We start from the raw sequence: 17,247 nt of genomic DNA on the forward strand, positions 1-17,247 counted from the left end.
CCTGTTTGCCATTCTCTAGCTGCTGTACCTTGTGGAGGTTGTAGAGTCTGCTGCTGCTTTTGGGCTTTGGTTCTTTGCTGATGTGGTTGTAATTTATGTATTTTCATCCACATGTCCTATGTTCAGTGTTAGAAGGTAATGTGAAGAGGGGGCATACTTGCAGGGGTTATGTTGTATTTACAACCACTGATCCACAGTCTGACAGATGGACACTAATTTATTTACAGTCATGCTATATCTATACAAAACCACATTTTAATCGCACATACGTGTGTTGATACATGTTGGTTTTATATTTTATATAATATGCATATATAATAAATATTTTTTCATACTTGTTCAACATAAATTAATACATCTATAATAAATATCTATTTATATAAAGAATCATTTTTCAGTAAATACCTGCTGTCTGCCACCTGTGTTATTGTTAACTCCTTTGGGCCAGTCTGCATGAAGGGAAAGCTTCTTGCTTCAAATTACTTGAGTAGCTGAAGTGGTAAAAACTGTTCACTGTGGACTTGCAGATTTGACATTCAAGCCCAGCTGATGACTCCTGTGACAGTAACATGTGTGCCTGTTGTGAGTGCGTACTACGTTTAAAGTTAGATAAGTGCTACTAGTAACTGTTAAAAATTGCCTTACGTTTATAAATTCATTTGGGTGTTATGTTGACTACTTTGTGTATTGGGGTATTTTTGAGAGTGCCTGGGGAGAATGGGAAGCCACTTCATTCATAAACAGCACGTAGCAAACAAAATAATGTGAACGGGAGAAGGACAGAGTGTCGAGAAGAGCAGAAGCTTTTCTTGTCAGGGAATGAAATCTCTGTGTTTGTACTCTAGATGCATCAAAACTAATAGATACACCATCATCACCACCCAAAAAAAACTGCTGCAAACCCAGGAGTGTTCTTGGAAGAGTAGTAGTATTCCCCTTCAGGTGACCAAATGGGTCAGAGCCCAGCTAATGAACAGTTCAGCTTTTTGCCTCTAGGTACCTTGAATACTACTTTCTTCATGGGATTGAAAATTACTGTCACTTAATGACTGGAAAATTCTGTCCTGAGTTGTACTGGAGGCTTGAGATCTAGAATTTGTCAAACTCATGATTACACTGTATTTGAGAGTGAAAGTACCATGAGGCAGGGTTTCAGCATATCGTACATTACACTTTATTCAGCGTGTAGTATGGCACAGCCTGGTCTTAAATGAGTCTGCACGCTTATTTGGGAGCCATGATTTCTTTAGTTCTTGTATAATCGTCAATAACAATACCATTTCATACACAATGGCAGAGATGGCGAGTTATAAAATTGCAAATCACATTTGAAAGCATAGTGACACTGTCTCTCCTAAAATATTTTGTGAGTTTTGCTTTATGGGTTATTCAGTTTCCATAACTGAACATATAATATGAAGAAAAATGTTACCCATTGTTTATTTCAGTTGTCTCACGTTACTACTTTGTCCAATACTGCTGTGTTCTTTGATGTATCTTATTGCTAATTAAACTGTATAATTCCATTCTTTAAGTTTATCCCTGAATTACCGCATCACATGTATTTACTTAGTTACTGGTTTCTGAAATACTGTTCGTTAAATACTTTATGGGTTTGAGACTCCAGTGTCTTTATATGAACAAAATAGTAAGCCAGTGATACTTTACGAGTTTGATCACCCAGTAACTAAAGAAGTTTCATTGTACATACATTGATGAAAAGTATGTTTCTGCTCAAAGTTAAAAGAGAAATTTCCATAAAGCAAGGTGAGGCAGACTATGCTGTCATAAGCTGTACTGCTTAAGAACATTGCAGAGCTGCATAGAAACTGAATTGAATATACCAAGTGTTAAACAAATTAATTGAGAGGGATACAAGAGTGTTGTATGTTAAGGTGGCAGCCTCTGAGTCTGAAAATAAGGTTTGGCATCAGAACTAATACTTTGAGAATAACCGTTGTTCAGAGGTAAGGTGATACTCAACTCCAGCCTTCAAGCCCCTTCCATGGACAGGATTATCTATGTCTTTCTGAAAATCTGAAATATTTAAACACATTAATAGATAATATTGGATACTTCGCACAGTTCATTAGCACTGCTTGCTAATTCTATTTGCTTTATGAAAAAACTGTGTAAAGGCCAGATTTTTGTGTTGATCACACTATCCCTGTCAGCAGCAGGGACACCATTTTTAATTTTCGCATACATGTATAGAAAACTGGCTTTCCTGAAGGAACTGAAAAAAGGAACAGCTAACCAGATCAGTTGAGTTTGTTTTGATGAAATATCAGATGGATTAGTATCAGGTTATATAAATTTTACTGCATCCAAGTGGTTATTCCTGCACTGTTTGTCCTTAAAGTTTAGAAGGACTCTTACAGTAGAGATACTCTTCTGTTCATGCAGAAATTATTCATCTTTGAATGCAAAGCTTAATTGACCTGTGCTAGCTGTAGTCTGCAGTAAATGCACAGATCATGTGACAGTGCAGAGAAGACAGTTGTTTGTTCCAATTCTGTTACATTTCTGATAGCGATGTGAGCACAGCTGGTGGAAAATGGTGTTTCTGTGTGTCACAGCAAATCCTTTGTCTTGCAGGGCTATAATCCTCAGAGGACACGCTTCGCTTTCATCTTGCAGTTTTTCGAAGCTACTCAGCCTCAGCTGTTAATTTTTGAGGCTAAGGGTTATGAAATGCGAAGTATTGTTCAATGGCTTTGTGAGGTTGCGGCATTGATGCATTCACAGTCTAGAAAGCTTTCGATGGTAGAATGTACTTCTTTTCTTTATGTAATTTCATAAACTCTTACATTAACAGAGAACACCTCAAAGCAAGCATGATGCAGGTTCCCATGATACAGAAAGGCAGAATGAAGGTCAAGGAGCAGCAGAAATCAGTGTGGCCACTAGCAGTACCGGTCAGGTAAATTGATGATTTTGTTTGTTGATAGTATAATTAAATATTTTAAATGTACAATGGTTATGTATGAGTATAATATACCTTATGGTGTTTGTGTGCTTGCTCATTTTAAAAAGATACGTTTTTCTTCTTTGCATCTATATGTGAGAAATTTCTTGTATTTATTGGAAGGAAATCTTTAGTAAGATGAAGTATAAATATTTGATAATGCAGGGAGCATTTTTCTTTTGTTTGAATGATTAATGAGCCTAATGCTATGAAGGAGATAACTATAGAAAACATATTTTACTGCAGGTGAATTGTAATACTGGAAATATGGTTTAATTACGGGAAATTGTTCAGTTTTTCACCTTAGAAATTATCAATGAAATACCAGTGATTTTTTTTAAAATATAAGAGAACCAAATGGGAGGTTTGTTATTAATGTTACTTTAATATTTTTTTTAGATAAAGCTTTGAAACAGTAGTATCTGAGGTAATCTGGAAGTGAGCTGAAATGCTTCTAAATAATCTTCTGTTGCTGTTGCTTTTATCAATGAAATACATTAGTGGAATATTTTGAGGGGTGCAGTACGCTCTTGCCTTTAAAACAAATATTTATCAAAATCTGACTTCTGTTTTTGGCTAAAAATACTCTGATTTATTAGTGATCATTCCTTTCATGATTTCGAACTATATCAGACATTCTCACCAGTAATTTGGGTTCTTAAAACTTCACACTACAAATTTAATATTTGAATTTATATGCAAAGTATTTTTGCTACTCCAGGGAAGTAGAATTATTTAAATATTTCTGAAAGTGTCTTGTACAAGAAGATTTATTAGAAAGATTTGTGGTTTGGCTAGAATATTTCACTTAAATAAACATTAAGCACAGCCCATAATTCTGCTTTTGAAGTATGTTTGATCACCATTTGAAATTAAATTCTATCAGGTGTATCTGAGCAATTGCTTGAGGCTTTGATTCTAATTCTTATGGCAGCTTTATTGTTTGGGAAGAAAATAGTTCAGTGCTGCTTTGAGGCTGAAAGCATAATGTATTTAAATAATTGATGCACTGTGGCTGCATCATCCATCTTTAGTGTATGAATCAGTTTTTTCTGGACAACGTATTTTCCAGGGAAGGAAGGAAGAAGGGTTTGTCATGTCTTGGCAGACCTATGCAAGTGGGAGATTAATTCATACTTCGTTTGAGGTCATGTGTTGAGGATTTGTGCGGTTTTGACTTTTGCCTCTTAAAAATGTGTACATCACATAGATTGCTTCCTCCTGGAGGTGGATAGAACCAGGGTGCTGAATCTGTGTTAAAACGGACATCTGGGCGTTATTTAGATTCAATGCAAGTCCAGACAGAGGAGGTTTAATGGATTAGGCATAACATTTATTTCTGATAAACCAGCTCAATATACTTCAAGCAATCACTGTTCACTGGAGTGCATAAAGTTTCAACCAAATCATTCCGTTCTAATTGGTTTTGTAGTCATATAATCAATGTTAATTGAAATACTGCCAATTGAATCCAGGATTTTTCAGGATTATGCACAAAAGGTTATGTCCTCTTGTGCACCATCTTTCAGATGTCTTGTCTTTTCCATTATGCTCACTGTCCTGCTGCTAAAGTAAATTTTTTTCATACCTTTGTTATGCAAGTTTTGCAAAGGAATTCAGTGAGATTGAATATTTTGTTACGAAAATGTGCCACAAAATATGAAAATCACCTGACAGTAAATGGCAAGCATAGTAAAACAATGAGTGAAAGACAGTAAAACATAAAAGGAGAAAACAAGATGAAGTAGACAGGTAGGAGAACATTTTGTAAAAGAGGCTTCTACACAAGAAGGGTCCATGGAACATCTTGTCGTTTCCCATCTTCTCAGATGAATGGCTACACACCTGACACCAACTAGTTTGTTCACACCAGTCTTTGGGAGTCAGTAAGAAAACTTATTTACTCTTCATTTGGGCATCCTGGCATCCTCAAAGTAGCAAGGCCACATCATAGCTCTGAAGGAAATAGTTATCTGAATCAAAGCTGATACAGTTCTGGGGAAACAATAGGAAAATTATGCTATTTCTGTCTACACCATGGTGAATTTAATAGGTAGTGCTCCAAACTTAAGTCTTTTTTACTTTCTTGCGTGCAGTAACGTACTGAACTTAATGGAGAATTCTGGTGTGTTACATTGAACCTGTATTTCTTAAAATGTAGTTTGAGGTCAAGATGATACGAAGGGATTGCTTGGTGCAAAAATCTGGGAATTTGTTCCCATATTCTTAGCACTGCAGATCAAGTGACTGAGAAGACCCAATATAATTTTCATTCTAAGCTTTAACATTTTGAGTCATTAATAGAGAAAATAAGGGCTTTTTTTACATAGGAAATATATATTGGAATAAATTGTGTGAATTTAAATCACTCTTGTTATGCTCTTAGCATAATACTTACTCTGGAACATGCATGAAATGTTCTGGATTCAAATGAGAGATGAGTATAATAATGTGTGTTTAAGTATTGCAGTATAACTAGAATTCTTTTCTGTCTAGACAAACACTACGTGAAGTTATTCCTATCTTTTACTTAGTCACTTTCAACTTCAAATTTAAAATGTTGAACTGTATGAACAGCAAATACTGAAAGAGGAATAGTCTTCTTTCTTCATGGTGCACCTACAAAAAACATAGGAATTATTTTGAAATTTCTTTCATACAGTTTTTTTCAGTGTTACATTTTTTATGGAAAAAAAAAAAAGATACACATTGATCCAGATAGTTTGAAAATGTTGTTTTGCAAATTAAGCTAATAATTTCATGAACAGGTTTTAGCTTTTGTAGAGGATCAACAAAAGACTGGTGACTACCTCAGCAAAACAGTTTTCTGATACTAAAAGTGTTCGCTACTTAAATGTATAGTGAGTGCAAGGGAGGGATGTAGTAAGGGAAACTGCACAGGTAAGAAGCGGAGAAAAAGAAAACAAGAACAAAGAAAGAAAAAAGGCAAAGAGTGGATGAAAGATCATAAAAGGCAAAATGTAAATACATCAAGTGGATTAAAAGAGTACAAAGAGGCTAATAACTGAGTCTTGCTAGTACAGGTAGGATCTTTCTATTTACAATTAATTTCTAGAGAAATACAGCAAATAGTCTCAGCATTATTTTATAGCTTTTCGTTAAAAATTAAATAGATTGATCCACTCATAATTTGGTTTTGATATGGACAAATCAAGTAGGGAGTTACCCCTTGTCTAGATGAATCTCTTTTTATTTGTTAGATCTTGCATACCTGGTTGTGTTCTGAAGAAGTACAGGCTTACTTCTATGCACTCCGTAATCTGACATAAAAGTTGTGGCTGCTTTTTTTCCCTTCTGCAAAAATTATAATTCGTTGTGCAAACCCCACTTCTCCTCCTTCTCGGTGAAAATAGTAATTATAAAATAATCCTATTGAAAATGCAATACTATTGAGACTTAATTTCAGGAAGAGAGGTTAATAAACCCCAGTCTAACAGTAACCTCTAAGTGGTGTCACAGCAGAGGACCTGACTTAGCAAAAGTTAAGTTGACGGTTCATGACTAAGTGTTGAAACTGAATTAGGCAGTAGTTGTTTTTTCACTCAGACTTTGTTTTATACTGAATTGTTGTTTAAATTTGTAGGGTTCTGCTGCTCGAATGGACCACGAGACAGCCAGTGTTATGAGCTCTAGTAACAACTATTCTGTTCCTCGTAGACTGACAAGTCACCTGGGTACCAAGGTAACCGAAGATTGCAAACCACAGGTCGCTAATGCTACATTTTTACTAATACAATAACCTCATTGTTTCTGCTAATAGTACTACTAATAGCTGAACAATCTATCCACGCATAGTAATTTTATGGAGTTAAAATTACAGAATATTTTTTTCACCTTTTAAAATATATGCAGAGAAATCCTTATTTTTTTAACTTGATCAGTTAAGAGTTGTTACGGTAAGGAAAAAATAATTGCTAGAAATTACAAGAGTATCTAAAAAGCTTGTGGTATTGATTTATAATCTATGATGAAAGCTAACGCTTATAAGAGCAGTTCTTTGAATACTTTTCCAGAGTCTAAATCCATGAAACAGATGCAATTGTTAAGGAATTGAATGGATGACAAAAAAACCCCAAAGTTATGTAAGCCCTTCAAGGTGATGAATACCTGTTCACAAAAGACTGTGCTCAAAGTATGTGCAGCGTGAAAAGAGAGGGGGTAGAAAAGGGGAAATCTGTAACACAAAATTGTGTTTATGAACCATTGAAGTTTATACTGCCTCTGGAATCGGCAGCAGTATAGACTATCGGTGTGCTGAGCACAGTCTTTTGGGAAGCAGATCCTGTTAGCTTGACATAGTATTAATTACTTAAAACAGCGTTACAATGTTGTAGTTTTGTTCCTGCACTGTATGCAAGTTCCAAGTGGAGATGACATCAGCTAGTCTGTCTGTCTGCAAGTTTTCATTGCAAACTGTACAATTCCCAAAAGCTGCAAACAGGAGAGCCCTGCAGGTAGGGAAAGGGACTAAGTGTGAAAGGATACAGGCAAAGAAACAGGTTGAACTGAGTGTGCTGTGGGTGGGAAAAGCTGAATATTAATGCCAGAGAAGAAGGAAAAAGTTTTAGAGAATCATAATGGAGGAATGCATTTACAAACTTAGAAAGAGATGTGTCTGTGGGCAGTGTGTGTATACAGAGACACAAAGTTATTTTTTTAGGTTTTCCTATACTATTATTTGCTGCAAACTGAAGGCCAGATTTTGGTGGCTTCTTCAGCTTTATTCTCTGACAAAAACTTTAGCTTCCAAATCCAAATAATACTAGATTAAAGGTGCCACTGGAAATATCTGTCAAGAGGCATGCTTAAAGCAGACTCAATTCACTCTCCTTTAAGAATCCAAGTGGTTTGTTTTAATGCTATTATTTGATTTTCCCCAGTCAAGAAGACAGGATCTCCAAACTGGGATGATAGGCTGTCATAAAATTGGCTTCTTTCCAAGACTATTTCAGTGGATTTTGCATGTGATCATACAATTTCACATGTTAAGATTTCTATTGCTTCAGCAATCCCATACTGTTTAGAGAAGTACATGTTAACAAACCTGCTGCTTAGTCTAGCCATTGCTATCCAGTTTTTTTGTAACTTGGTATTTGTACTCATCTTCAGGTGCATTTGAATTGTCTCTGAAGAAACCAAATAAAATCATTCATTGGTCTGGTAACCAGTGCAAATATCTAGTTCCTACTGGAAAACTTTACCTAACAGTCCAAAAACTCATTCCTTCTTAAAAAAAAAAACCCACACACTGCTACTTTACAATTGCCTTTGATAGTTTCTTTATGTTGTGTTTTGATTTTGAATGTTTCTGTTTATCTTGGCTTTAGGAGTTCGGAGTTTCTAGGTAGTATCTAAAATCATCCTCTACATCCTGTTACTCTACTGAAAGTTCACTAGAACCAAATGCATTTCTTGATGTAAAACCATTACTGAAGAAAACAAGAGTGGGAGAGACAAACCAAAAAGTGCATTGACCACTACATTACATGACGGCCAAGGGAATCCCTCAAAAATTGCTGTTTTTTGATGAGAAATTTGGTTACTCCAAATTAAATGTGTAACGCTGAGTTTGCATGCCCTGATTTAATTTTACAGATGCTCAGTATTCTATTTATGTATTAAATGAGCATTTGTTTGCTTTACTGGTTTTATCCCTGTAAACTTGAAAAAGTGTTAATTTAACTCTTCAGTTTTGCATTTGCAATAAATAATCTTGTCCATATGCAAATTAGTCATTGTAACAAAAAATGTTAATTTGAAGAAGTTTTAAAGGAAAACTTTGAAATACATAGTTGGCAGGTTTTTTAGCTTAATTTAAACTTAAAAATTAATGTAATCGTCCTTATCCTTTGTCTGAATTATTGTATCTAATACCACACAACAAAGAGTTTTTCACTGAAGAGCATCTTTACATGAAAGTGTGATTCATACAGAACGCAGGTTTTTTAAGACAATTAATTTTAAGTATATTTTTAGATTTCTCAAACTGAAACACTTTCATTAGCATGTTTATTTAATCTTCTTGTACAATGGAAATTTGAATGTCTTTGCTATTGGTCGTAAAGATTAATACAGTTACATACAGCTACCACCCACTTCTTCTGGCCATTTAACGACAAAGTAAGATTTTTAATTATGAAAGCTGAAGTAGTAGTAGTATGTAGTTATTTCTAAATAGCACAGGGGTTTTGTGCCATTAAATAAGGGGGTTTTGCTCATGTGTACCATTCAGATTTCATTTCAGCTTAATTTTATGTGTATTTTTTAAATGTAACTGTATTTTTAAAATCATTTGACCTGCAGGTGGAAATGGTGTATTCATTGTTATCAATGCTTGGTACTCATGATAAAGATGACATGTCAAGAACATTGCTAGCCATGTCTAGCTCCCAAGACAGCTGCATAGCCATGCGTCAGTCTGGATGTCTTCCTCTCCTCATCCAGCTTTTACATGGCAACGATAAAGACTCTGTCTTGTTAGGAAACTCTCGTGGTAGTAAAGAGGCCCGTGCCAGAGCCAGCGCAGCACTGCATAACATCATTCACTCCCAGCCTGATGACAAACGAGGCAGACGGGAAATCCGTGTGCTCCATCTTCTGGAGCAGATCCGTGCTTACTGTGAAACGTGTTGGGAATGGCAGGAAGCACATGAACAAGGCATGGATGAAGACAAAAACCCAAGTAGGTTCTGCAAGCCATATAAAAATTTTTCAAGGATATATTGAAAATAGTGAATTTGCAGAAAGTGCAACTTTAATCTGACTTGTTAAATGTGAGTTTTCCTATATATATGTGTGTGTATGTGTGTATAGATTTGTTGGTTTTTTTTTAGTTGAGGTAGTGTTAGGAAATCTTACCTATTACAGTTATGATACCCAATTTAGAAACTTGTTATTTAAATCATAGACCTTGGTGTGCTTTCCAGATAATAGTTCTAGTGGTTTATATTTATAATGTGTAAATCAATATTGAATATGTACTCCATCTATTTTACGTTTTAATGAATAATGAAGCATTTAGGTAAATAATGCCAAGTTGTTTTTCATACGGGTGTATTCAGGAGATGGCACATTTCATTTAGGACAGGGACAGAGAGCACAAATTAAATAATCTCAGTCTATTCAATATCATATGAACTGTTATTTATAATGCATGTAAGAAAAATTTCAGTATTAAAATATGAAAGTGACACTGTAAGGGAGTTTTCTCAGGGAACAGTCAGAAAAAGGATATAACCTTCTGCATTGCTTAGCTGCTTTTATGAATTGAGGGTATTTTGTAATACTGTCTGTAGGTGTCTCTTGACAGACGTACCACTGAAATCAGTGGGCTTTGTCATGGGTTTTGGAGTTACTGCAAGAGCCATGTAGCAGGAGCAGTGCTCTGAAGATGATGTACTGATGTACCGATGTACCGATACCATTCGAGCATTAGCCAGAATCTAACTCACAAAAATATGGACTTAAAACCTCTCAGTTAGAGAGTCATAGTATACTGTAGGTTGGAAAAGACCTTTGAGATCATCCAGTACCAAAAAAAAAAAAAGTTTAATTAACCATTCATAAGGACATAATACCCAAAGAAACAGCATCACATTAAGTGACATTATTTAATACCATGAGAATATTTAACCTTACTGATTTGTTTCACTAAGATTATTAATTTTTAAAAGTAATATGATAATTTTTGTACTGGGAGTCATATGTCTTAATGCATATGTTCAGGATTCTCCCTAATTTCTTTTTAGCATCAAATATATTTCTACTACACACATTTGTTAGTAACATTCTTAACTAATTGTCTGTTCATGGATTACTGGGAAAATACAAACTCTGAACAAAACTGATTTGTTTTAAAATTAGATTTGCTTTGGGGTACTTAATAATCTAGGCAAAATCGCCTAGGAAATACTAATTGTTATCTATTTCTGGATCAGTGCCTGCTCCAGTGGATCATCAGATCTGTCCTGCAGTGTGTGTTCTGATGAAACTTTCATTTGATGAAGAACACAGACATGCAATGAATGAACTTGGTAAGGCCAAATGTATTTCTCTTGACTTTCTTCGGAAAGCTTTCTGGAAATGCTCACACTTGCCATGTACCTCACTGGTACATTTTTTTACTGCTTTTTTTACTACTAGTTTAAACAGATCATCAGTTTGTTTGTGTCAGTTTTTGCCCTCTAAGTGATGAATGCAGTTTAAATTAACCAGACCATATTGCAGTAGATAAATTTTGTCAGTTACACTTCCTGGGATGAATTGTGAATTTTGGAAGAGCGTAATTATTATGGAAATATGTGCAATTTTAGAAGTATTGGACTTACAATGGAGAATACTTTCAATGGTGGGAGATTTTTTATTGGTGTCTTGCGTTTGTTTTGTTTGTCCTGAGTTGGTTCCTGTTTAACAGCCTGAATTTTTTAGTTCATGTCAGTAAATTCTGTGCATGGAATTTTCCTTAATTTGCCAGTTTCGTAATCAATGAAAATATTTTATTTATTTTCCTCAGAAAATAATTTCAGTGGTAATAATTAAATCAGTAATACTCAGATTTACTAAATAGCCTTTTATGTAGCTGGTATGAGTTAATTGGTAAAACATGATTTTGGCTGGGTGGAATTAAAAGATGAGTGTACTGCTAACTTTCTCGTAATTCCTCCTGTTCCCATTTTGCCCTGAAACCTCAACGTCGTGTTATCATACCTTTCAGCTGTTACTAAGTACAAGATTCAAGATCCAGAGTCAGTATTTAACAGTTTATTTCTCTGAGCATTCTGGTTTTCAGTTGTTTGACATTTGTTGTATACATAAAAATGCACTTTGTTCATTGGTATGTATGATAGAGTACAGGTATTATTTATTTTCTTACTTGTTTGTTTTCAAAGGAGGCTTGCAGGCCATTGCTGAACTGTTACAAGTGGATTGTGAAATGTATGGACTTACAAATGATCACTATAGTGTTACCTTAAGGAGGTATGCTGGAATGGCTCTGACAAACTTGACTTTTGGAGATGTGGCAAACAAGGTAAGAGTAGAATTTTAAACACAGTAATTTCAGTTAATGTTTGAATTGTAATTCTCAAGGTGGATGATGAAAGTCTCCAGGATAAGTTACTGAGTTTTGAGCTCAAGACAGAAGTTCAAAATATCTGTCATTACGTCCTGTTTCTGACAGAGAGCACCAGAAACTGAACTTTGTATGATGCAAGTATAGTATCAACTCTCATACTAAATTAAAAAATGTCACTGAAAGTAAGGATTTTATCTATTGGCTTAATTTTTTATGAGCATTAGATTCGTATAGCACATAATGGCTGTGGAACAAAGATTACAGATAGTGGCTGTTTTTTCCGAGAATGTTGAACTAATACTGCTAATTGAGTCAGATTTTGTAAAGTTGTCAGTTACTTAACAATACTACTACTTTCTGAAATCTTGCAAATTTCCTCTTCCTTCAGGCTGGAGCTTGCTTTTAAATATTTGGAATGTATCTGGCTCATAATGGGCACTACTTCAAATTATTATAAGAGAAAGTAGGTTCTATAATTTCTGACAAGGGCCCTGCTTTCAAAAGATGGAAAGTTTCAATTATTTCTTGCCCCAGAGTTTGCCAAGCTATGGAACTTACAAATAACTTTGTACTGAGAAGACTTTTATCCTTCTGCTCTAGAGGAAGACATTTCAGGAGTGAATGGAAATAACAGGCTTATATGACTTGGGTTTTGTTCCAAGTTTTAGCCAAGAGTAAAGCATAAGTCCTTGCTTCAGATTGAATCATAGAACAGTTTGCCTTGGAAGAGACCTTAAAGATCATCTAGTTCCAGCCCCCCTGCCATGGGCAGGGACCCCTTCTTCCAGACCAGGTTGCTCAAAGCCCCATCCAACCTGGCCTCGAACACTTCCAGGGATGGGGAATCCACAGCTGCTCTGGGCAGCCTGTTGCCCAGAAAATGAATTGCTTCACAAAAGATTTGCTCTTTATATCATGCAATTTGTAACCACTACAGGGCTGCAGTTACTGGGTTTATAACATAAACTAAACTACTCGGAGATGTAAATGTACATGCTGTCCAGCTGATGAGTAGTACAGCTTTAACATGTACTTTGGTTTTGAATAATTCTAAAGTGTGCTTTGTCACAATTTCAACATAAGCCTTACATTTTTTTCAATTGCTGTTGTATTCTGAAAATGTTACTCTTCAGATGTCAGAAATGTTGTTACATTTGTGTCAGTTTTAAATACTCATATTACTTTTCATGCTATGTTTATTTGAAAGAAAAAATAGAATTGTGACACTTGATAGATAGTAGGTAATAACACATTGCCAGCTCAAAGGTGATTTTTCTCTGGTGCGTGGTCAAGAAGGCTGCTAAGGTAGTAAAGTTCCCAATGAAGTCCTAGATCTGTTGTCAAAAGTAGGAAATGTAGCACAATTTTGCTGCTTATGTATTGTCCAGAATAGAAACTGATAGTTACACTTAACTTTTTAGTAGTTGTAAACCAGATATTTATTGTTGGCAACATACATTACTAAGTTTTTATTGAACTTCAGATATGATCAGCTTAAGATATCAAAACATTGTGCAGAAGCAAGCCACCTAACCTGTTGTTAAATAGTATTAATTTTATTTTCTTGCTCTGATTCCTAACAGGCTACATTATGTTCTATGAAAGGCTGCATGAGAGCTCTTGTAGCCCAACTAAAATCTGAAAGTGAAGACTTACAGCAGGTACCGTCCTTTTGAGATTAAGTACCTCTTCGGCTTGGGCATTTCCATCACTTTTCATCCTATGAATTTCACTGCATTGTATTAAAATAATGTATTCCTTTTCTAATATTTACCTGCCTTCTATTCACCTAGTCTTGCAACTGGTTATTTTTATACTTTAATTCTATCACATTCATGAAGTTGAAGTAAGTACAACTTCTTGTAATAATGCTTATCTGAGGGTCATACTCTGTTTTTTCACCAAAGCACGCATAGCACATGGATCTGTTAGTGGAAGTCCAGTTCTAAAGATAGATATGAGTGACCTTAGATTCTCTAATTTAGTTTACTAGTGATGGTGCTAATGGACTGGGATTACCCAGAGAGTTAATACAGTATTGCAGTTCCTCCTACTCCTCCTACAAGTTGCAGCAAGTAAACAATAAGGGAATAATAGTAGATGAAGCTGCATTTTGAAAGAGAATGTGCATTTGATTTGACGAGTCATACATAACTACCCTTGACGTCGGCACCTCCCAAAGAAGTTTTCTAAGTACGAGCAAGATGTTCAGTGTGACACCTGAGTGTCTCTTCCAATAGCTCCTGCTGTGTAAAGAAAACAGCCTGAAAATAGGTGTCTTCAGGAGGTGCTTAGGGTGATCCTGAGAGTTGGGACTGCAGAACTGTTCTTCATTGGTATGGAACTTGTTTAATATTATTAAATATTAAATTACAGTTCATTTTAATGAATATATAGTAAACAAACTGGAACAGCTTTTGGGAAGGAAAACCCTGTTTTCCTTGCAATTTGAGTGAATTACCAGATAAAAGAAGAATTTTAAGTAGAATTTACTTCATCTCTTAAAACACAAAAAAATTTCTCCACTAGAGGAGGAACTAGCTAGTTACGATTTACAAAATAATTAGAATTACAGCAAAGGTTATTGGGTAAACTCTGATTTGGTATTGGGGCAGAAACTAAGTATACTTACTATTAGTGACAAGGAAGTCACGGATGCATGGGCCCTTTGACCCGTGGTTTGTCTCCAGCCACTGGTATGTAGACCATCATACATATGCATGCACACAAAGAAGTCCCTCACTCAGGAAAAGTTAGAAATGGTTTTTAATAAGAATATGGGACAGACTGCTTATTGGGCAAAGGGCCTGGCCATATAAGCGTATCAGCCAGCTGACTGTTTAGGTGCAACTGTGCCTTTCTGTCCTCTTATCCTTGTTCTTTACCCAATATTGTACCACTCCAAATCACCTGGATCCATCCTTTTTCCTGCTTTTGGAACTTTTGGGTCCTCCCATCCCATACTAAGTCTTCTGCAATTCCAGAATGCTCTTCCCTTGAATACCATAAAATGGCCCACATCCCTAGGTCAGGACTTCTGGACTGACCTGCCTTGGTCCAGAAGGTGCAAAGAGCTCTTCCGTTGACTTCCTTGAATGGGTGTCACACCTGGGCCATGGGGCTGCAGACCTGCGGGCAGAGCCCTGGAAAGAGCCTGGACAGGGTGCCCCCCCCTCAGAGCCCTCAGTTTGGGTTCCTGCCTGCCCCTGGGCCCCTGCGCTCCTCTGGGCATGTCGAGATGGGCCCCTGGTGAGATGATTGCTCCTGGACCCACCACAGGAGCCGCCAGGGAGGGGTATCACTGGGCTCTTCCGTCTGCCACTGCCTCCCTGTGCTCCCTCGTCCGTGTGAGCAGGGGAGCGTTCATCACATAATCTAACAAGCTTATGCACTTCTGTGACAATGAGAACATCCATAGGTAAACGTTTTCTATCAAATACATTTCACAAGGAATAATACATGCTTACTGCAGCCCATAAATGGATGGTGTTTAGTATGTAAGGGTTGTCCGCTATAGTGACAATTCTACCTCAGTCTAGCTGCTGCCGAGGACAAGGACATAGGCTGAACAGCTACTCGTTTTCTGTAGATAACTATTCTGATTGTAAAAGACACAGTGTATTTTTTAAAGGCTTTAAAAAGCTTCATAAACATTAATCAAAGTAATCATACCATCTGAGAGACAAGCAAAATGTTAACTGTTCTATTTTACAAGCAGAATAGCTGAGAAAAAAATTATATAATTAAGTATCTCCTGAGATTACGTAGGTCTACTGCAGACATCAGAGTAGAGCACAAATCTGAATTTTTGGACCAGTTTTTCAACCAGCTTGGAAAACAGGGAACCTGATTTTGAATCTTTCTTTTTAGGTACCCACACACAAAAGCCTTTGATCAAACTTCATACTGAAATGTTAGAACAGTCTAGCAGACAACACAACAAAAAGCAGATTTGAGCAAATTTTAGTTCAGATACTGAACGTGACCACTGTTAATCCATAGCATTCCAGAAATCCAGAAGGAAAGTCTGGTAACCTGCTAAAGTAGCTATATTGAAACACATTATTTTTCTTTTATGTGTTGCAGGTCATTGCAAGTGTGTTGAGGAACTTGTCCTGGCGAGCAGATGTAAACAGTAAAAAGACTCTAAGAGAAGTTGGAAGTGTGAAAGCATTGATGGAATGTGCTTTAGAAGTTAAGAAGGTATCGTGTATAACTGATTGAGATAAATTTTGGAAAGATTGCATTTATTTTACACAAAACACAAATACTGTCCTTTTTTTGATAAAAAGTTGGTGAAATATTTGGGATGGTTTAGGTAGAAGTATTTAAGATATTATTTAAGATATAAAGAAGGTTTGAAGAGTAGAGTTGCTCTGACTTAACATAGCAGCAGACCACAGTGCAGCAGTGACATCTCAATACCACTAGTATTTCTGTAATTTTTTATTTACGAGGGTTGACAGCTTTTGCCTTTCAGTTTTATGAGCTGTGCTGTTGAAACAGCTGTTTTTTAAAATTTTGCAATTTAATAAAGCCTCTTTTGAGTTAGTGAATAGATAACTACAGCCAGCAAGTATTGTGGCACACATTTCTGAAAACTTTGAGGAAAGCAATACCAAATCCATAGCTGAAGGAGAGAATCAAACAGAAGTATTTACATGTGCACTGCTGCCTGCATCAGGCTTACCAGCCCAGAAAGTAGAAACTGGAACATAAAATAACTCCTTGAAGCTAACTTAATTTCTGAGAGCTTGTGATCAATAGTTGAAAACTTCTCTAATTTTCTAAATATGTCATTTTGTTATTTTCCTAGGAATCCACCCTAAAAAGTGTTCTGAGTGCCTTATGGAATTTGTCAGCACATTGTACTGAGAACAAAGCTGATATATGTGCTGTTGATGGTGCTCTTGCATTTCTAGTCAGCACACTGACATACCGGAGCCAAACAAACACTTTAGCGATTATAGAAAGTGGAGGAGGAATACTAAGAAACGTTTCTAGCTTAATTGCTACTAATGAGGACCATAGGTAGGTATATTTTTTCTGAAAATCTTCAGCAGTTCCACATGTGTATTAGACAGTTTCTGAGTCTTAATATGAATGCATGTACTAAGTATGGTAGTTAAGTACGGTTAATTTTTAATGCATTTGATAAGGCAAGTATTTCACTTAAATAACAGGA

General features: G+C 36.0%; 1 protein-coding gene across 2 annotated transcripts in view; it reads left to right on the forward strand.

Annotated features, from left to right (window-relative positions):
* The window catches only part of APC (APC regulator of WNT signaling pathway), a 102,931-nt gene that overhangs the window by 72,752 nt on the left and 12,932 nt on the right, over positions 1-17,247 (forward strand). The window contains exons 8-15 of one of the 2 annotated variants that reach the window (XM_055698400.1): positions 2,819-2,923; positions 6,573-6,695; positions 9,293-9,671; positions 10,927-11,022; positions 11,878-12,017; positions 13,646-13,723; positions 16,149-16,265; positions 16,879-17,093. In XM_055698400.1, coding sequence (XP_055554375.1) covers positions 2,819-2,923; positions 6,573-6,695; positions 9,293-9,671; positions 10,927-11,022; positions 11,878-12,017; positions 13,646-13,723; positions 16,149-16,265; positions 16,879-17,093 — 1,253 coding nt within the window. The remainder of the gene's footprint in view (positions 1-2,818; positions 2,924-6,572; positions 6,696-9,292; positions 9,672-10,926; positions 11,023-11,877; positions 12,018-13,645; positions 13,724-16,148; positions 16,266-16,878; positions 17,094-17,247) is intronic. The other variant, XM_055698401.1, reaches the window with a different exon arrangement.

The sequence above is a fragment of the Falco cherrug genome, chromosome Z, assembly GCF_023634085.1.
Source record: "Falco cherrug isolate bFalChe1 chromosome Z, bFalChe1.pri, whole genome shotgun sequence".
Taxonomy (NCBI): domain Eukaryota; kingdom Metazoa; phylum Chordata; class Aves; order Falconiformes; family Falconidae; genus Falco; species Falco cherrug.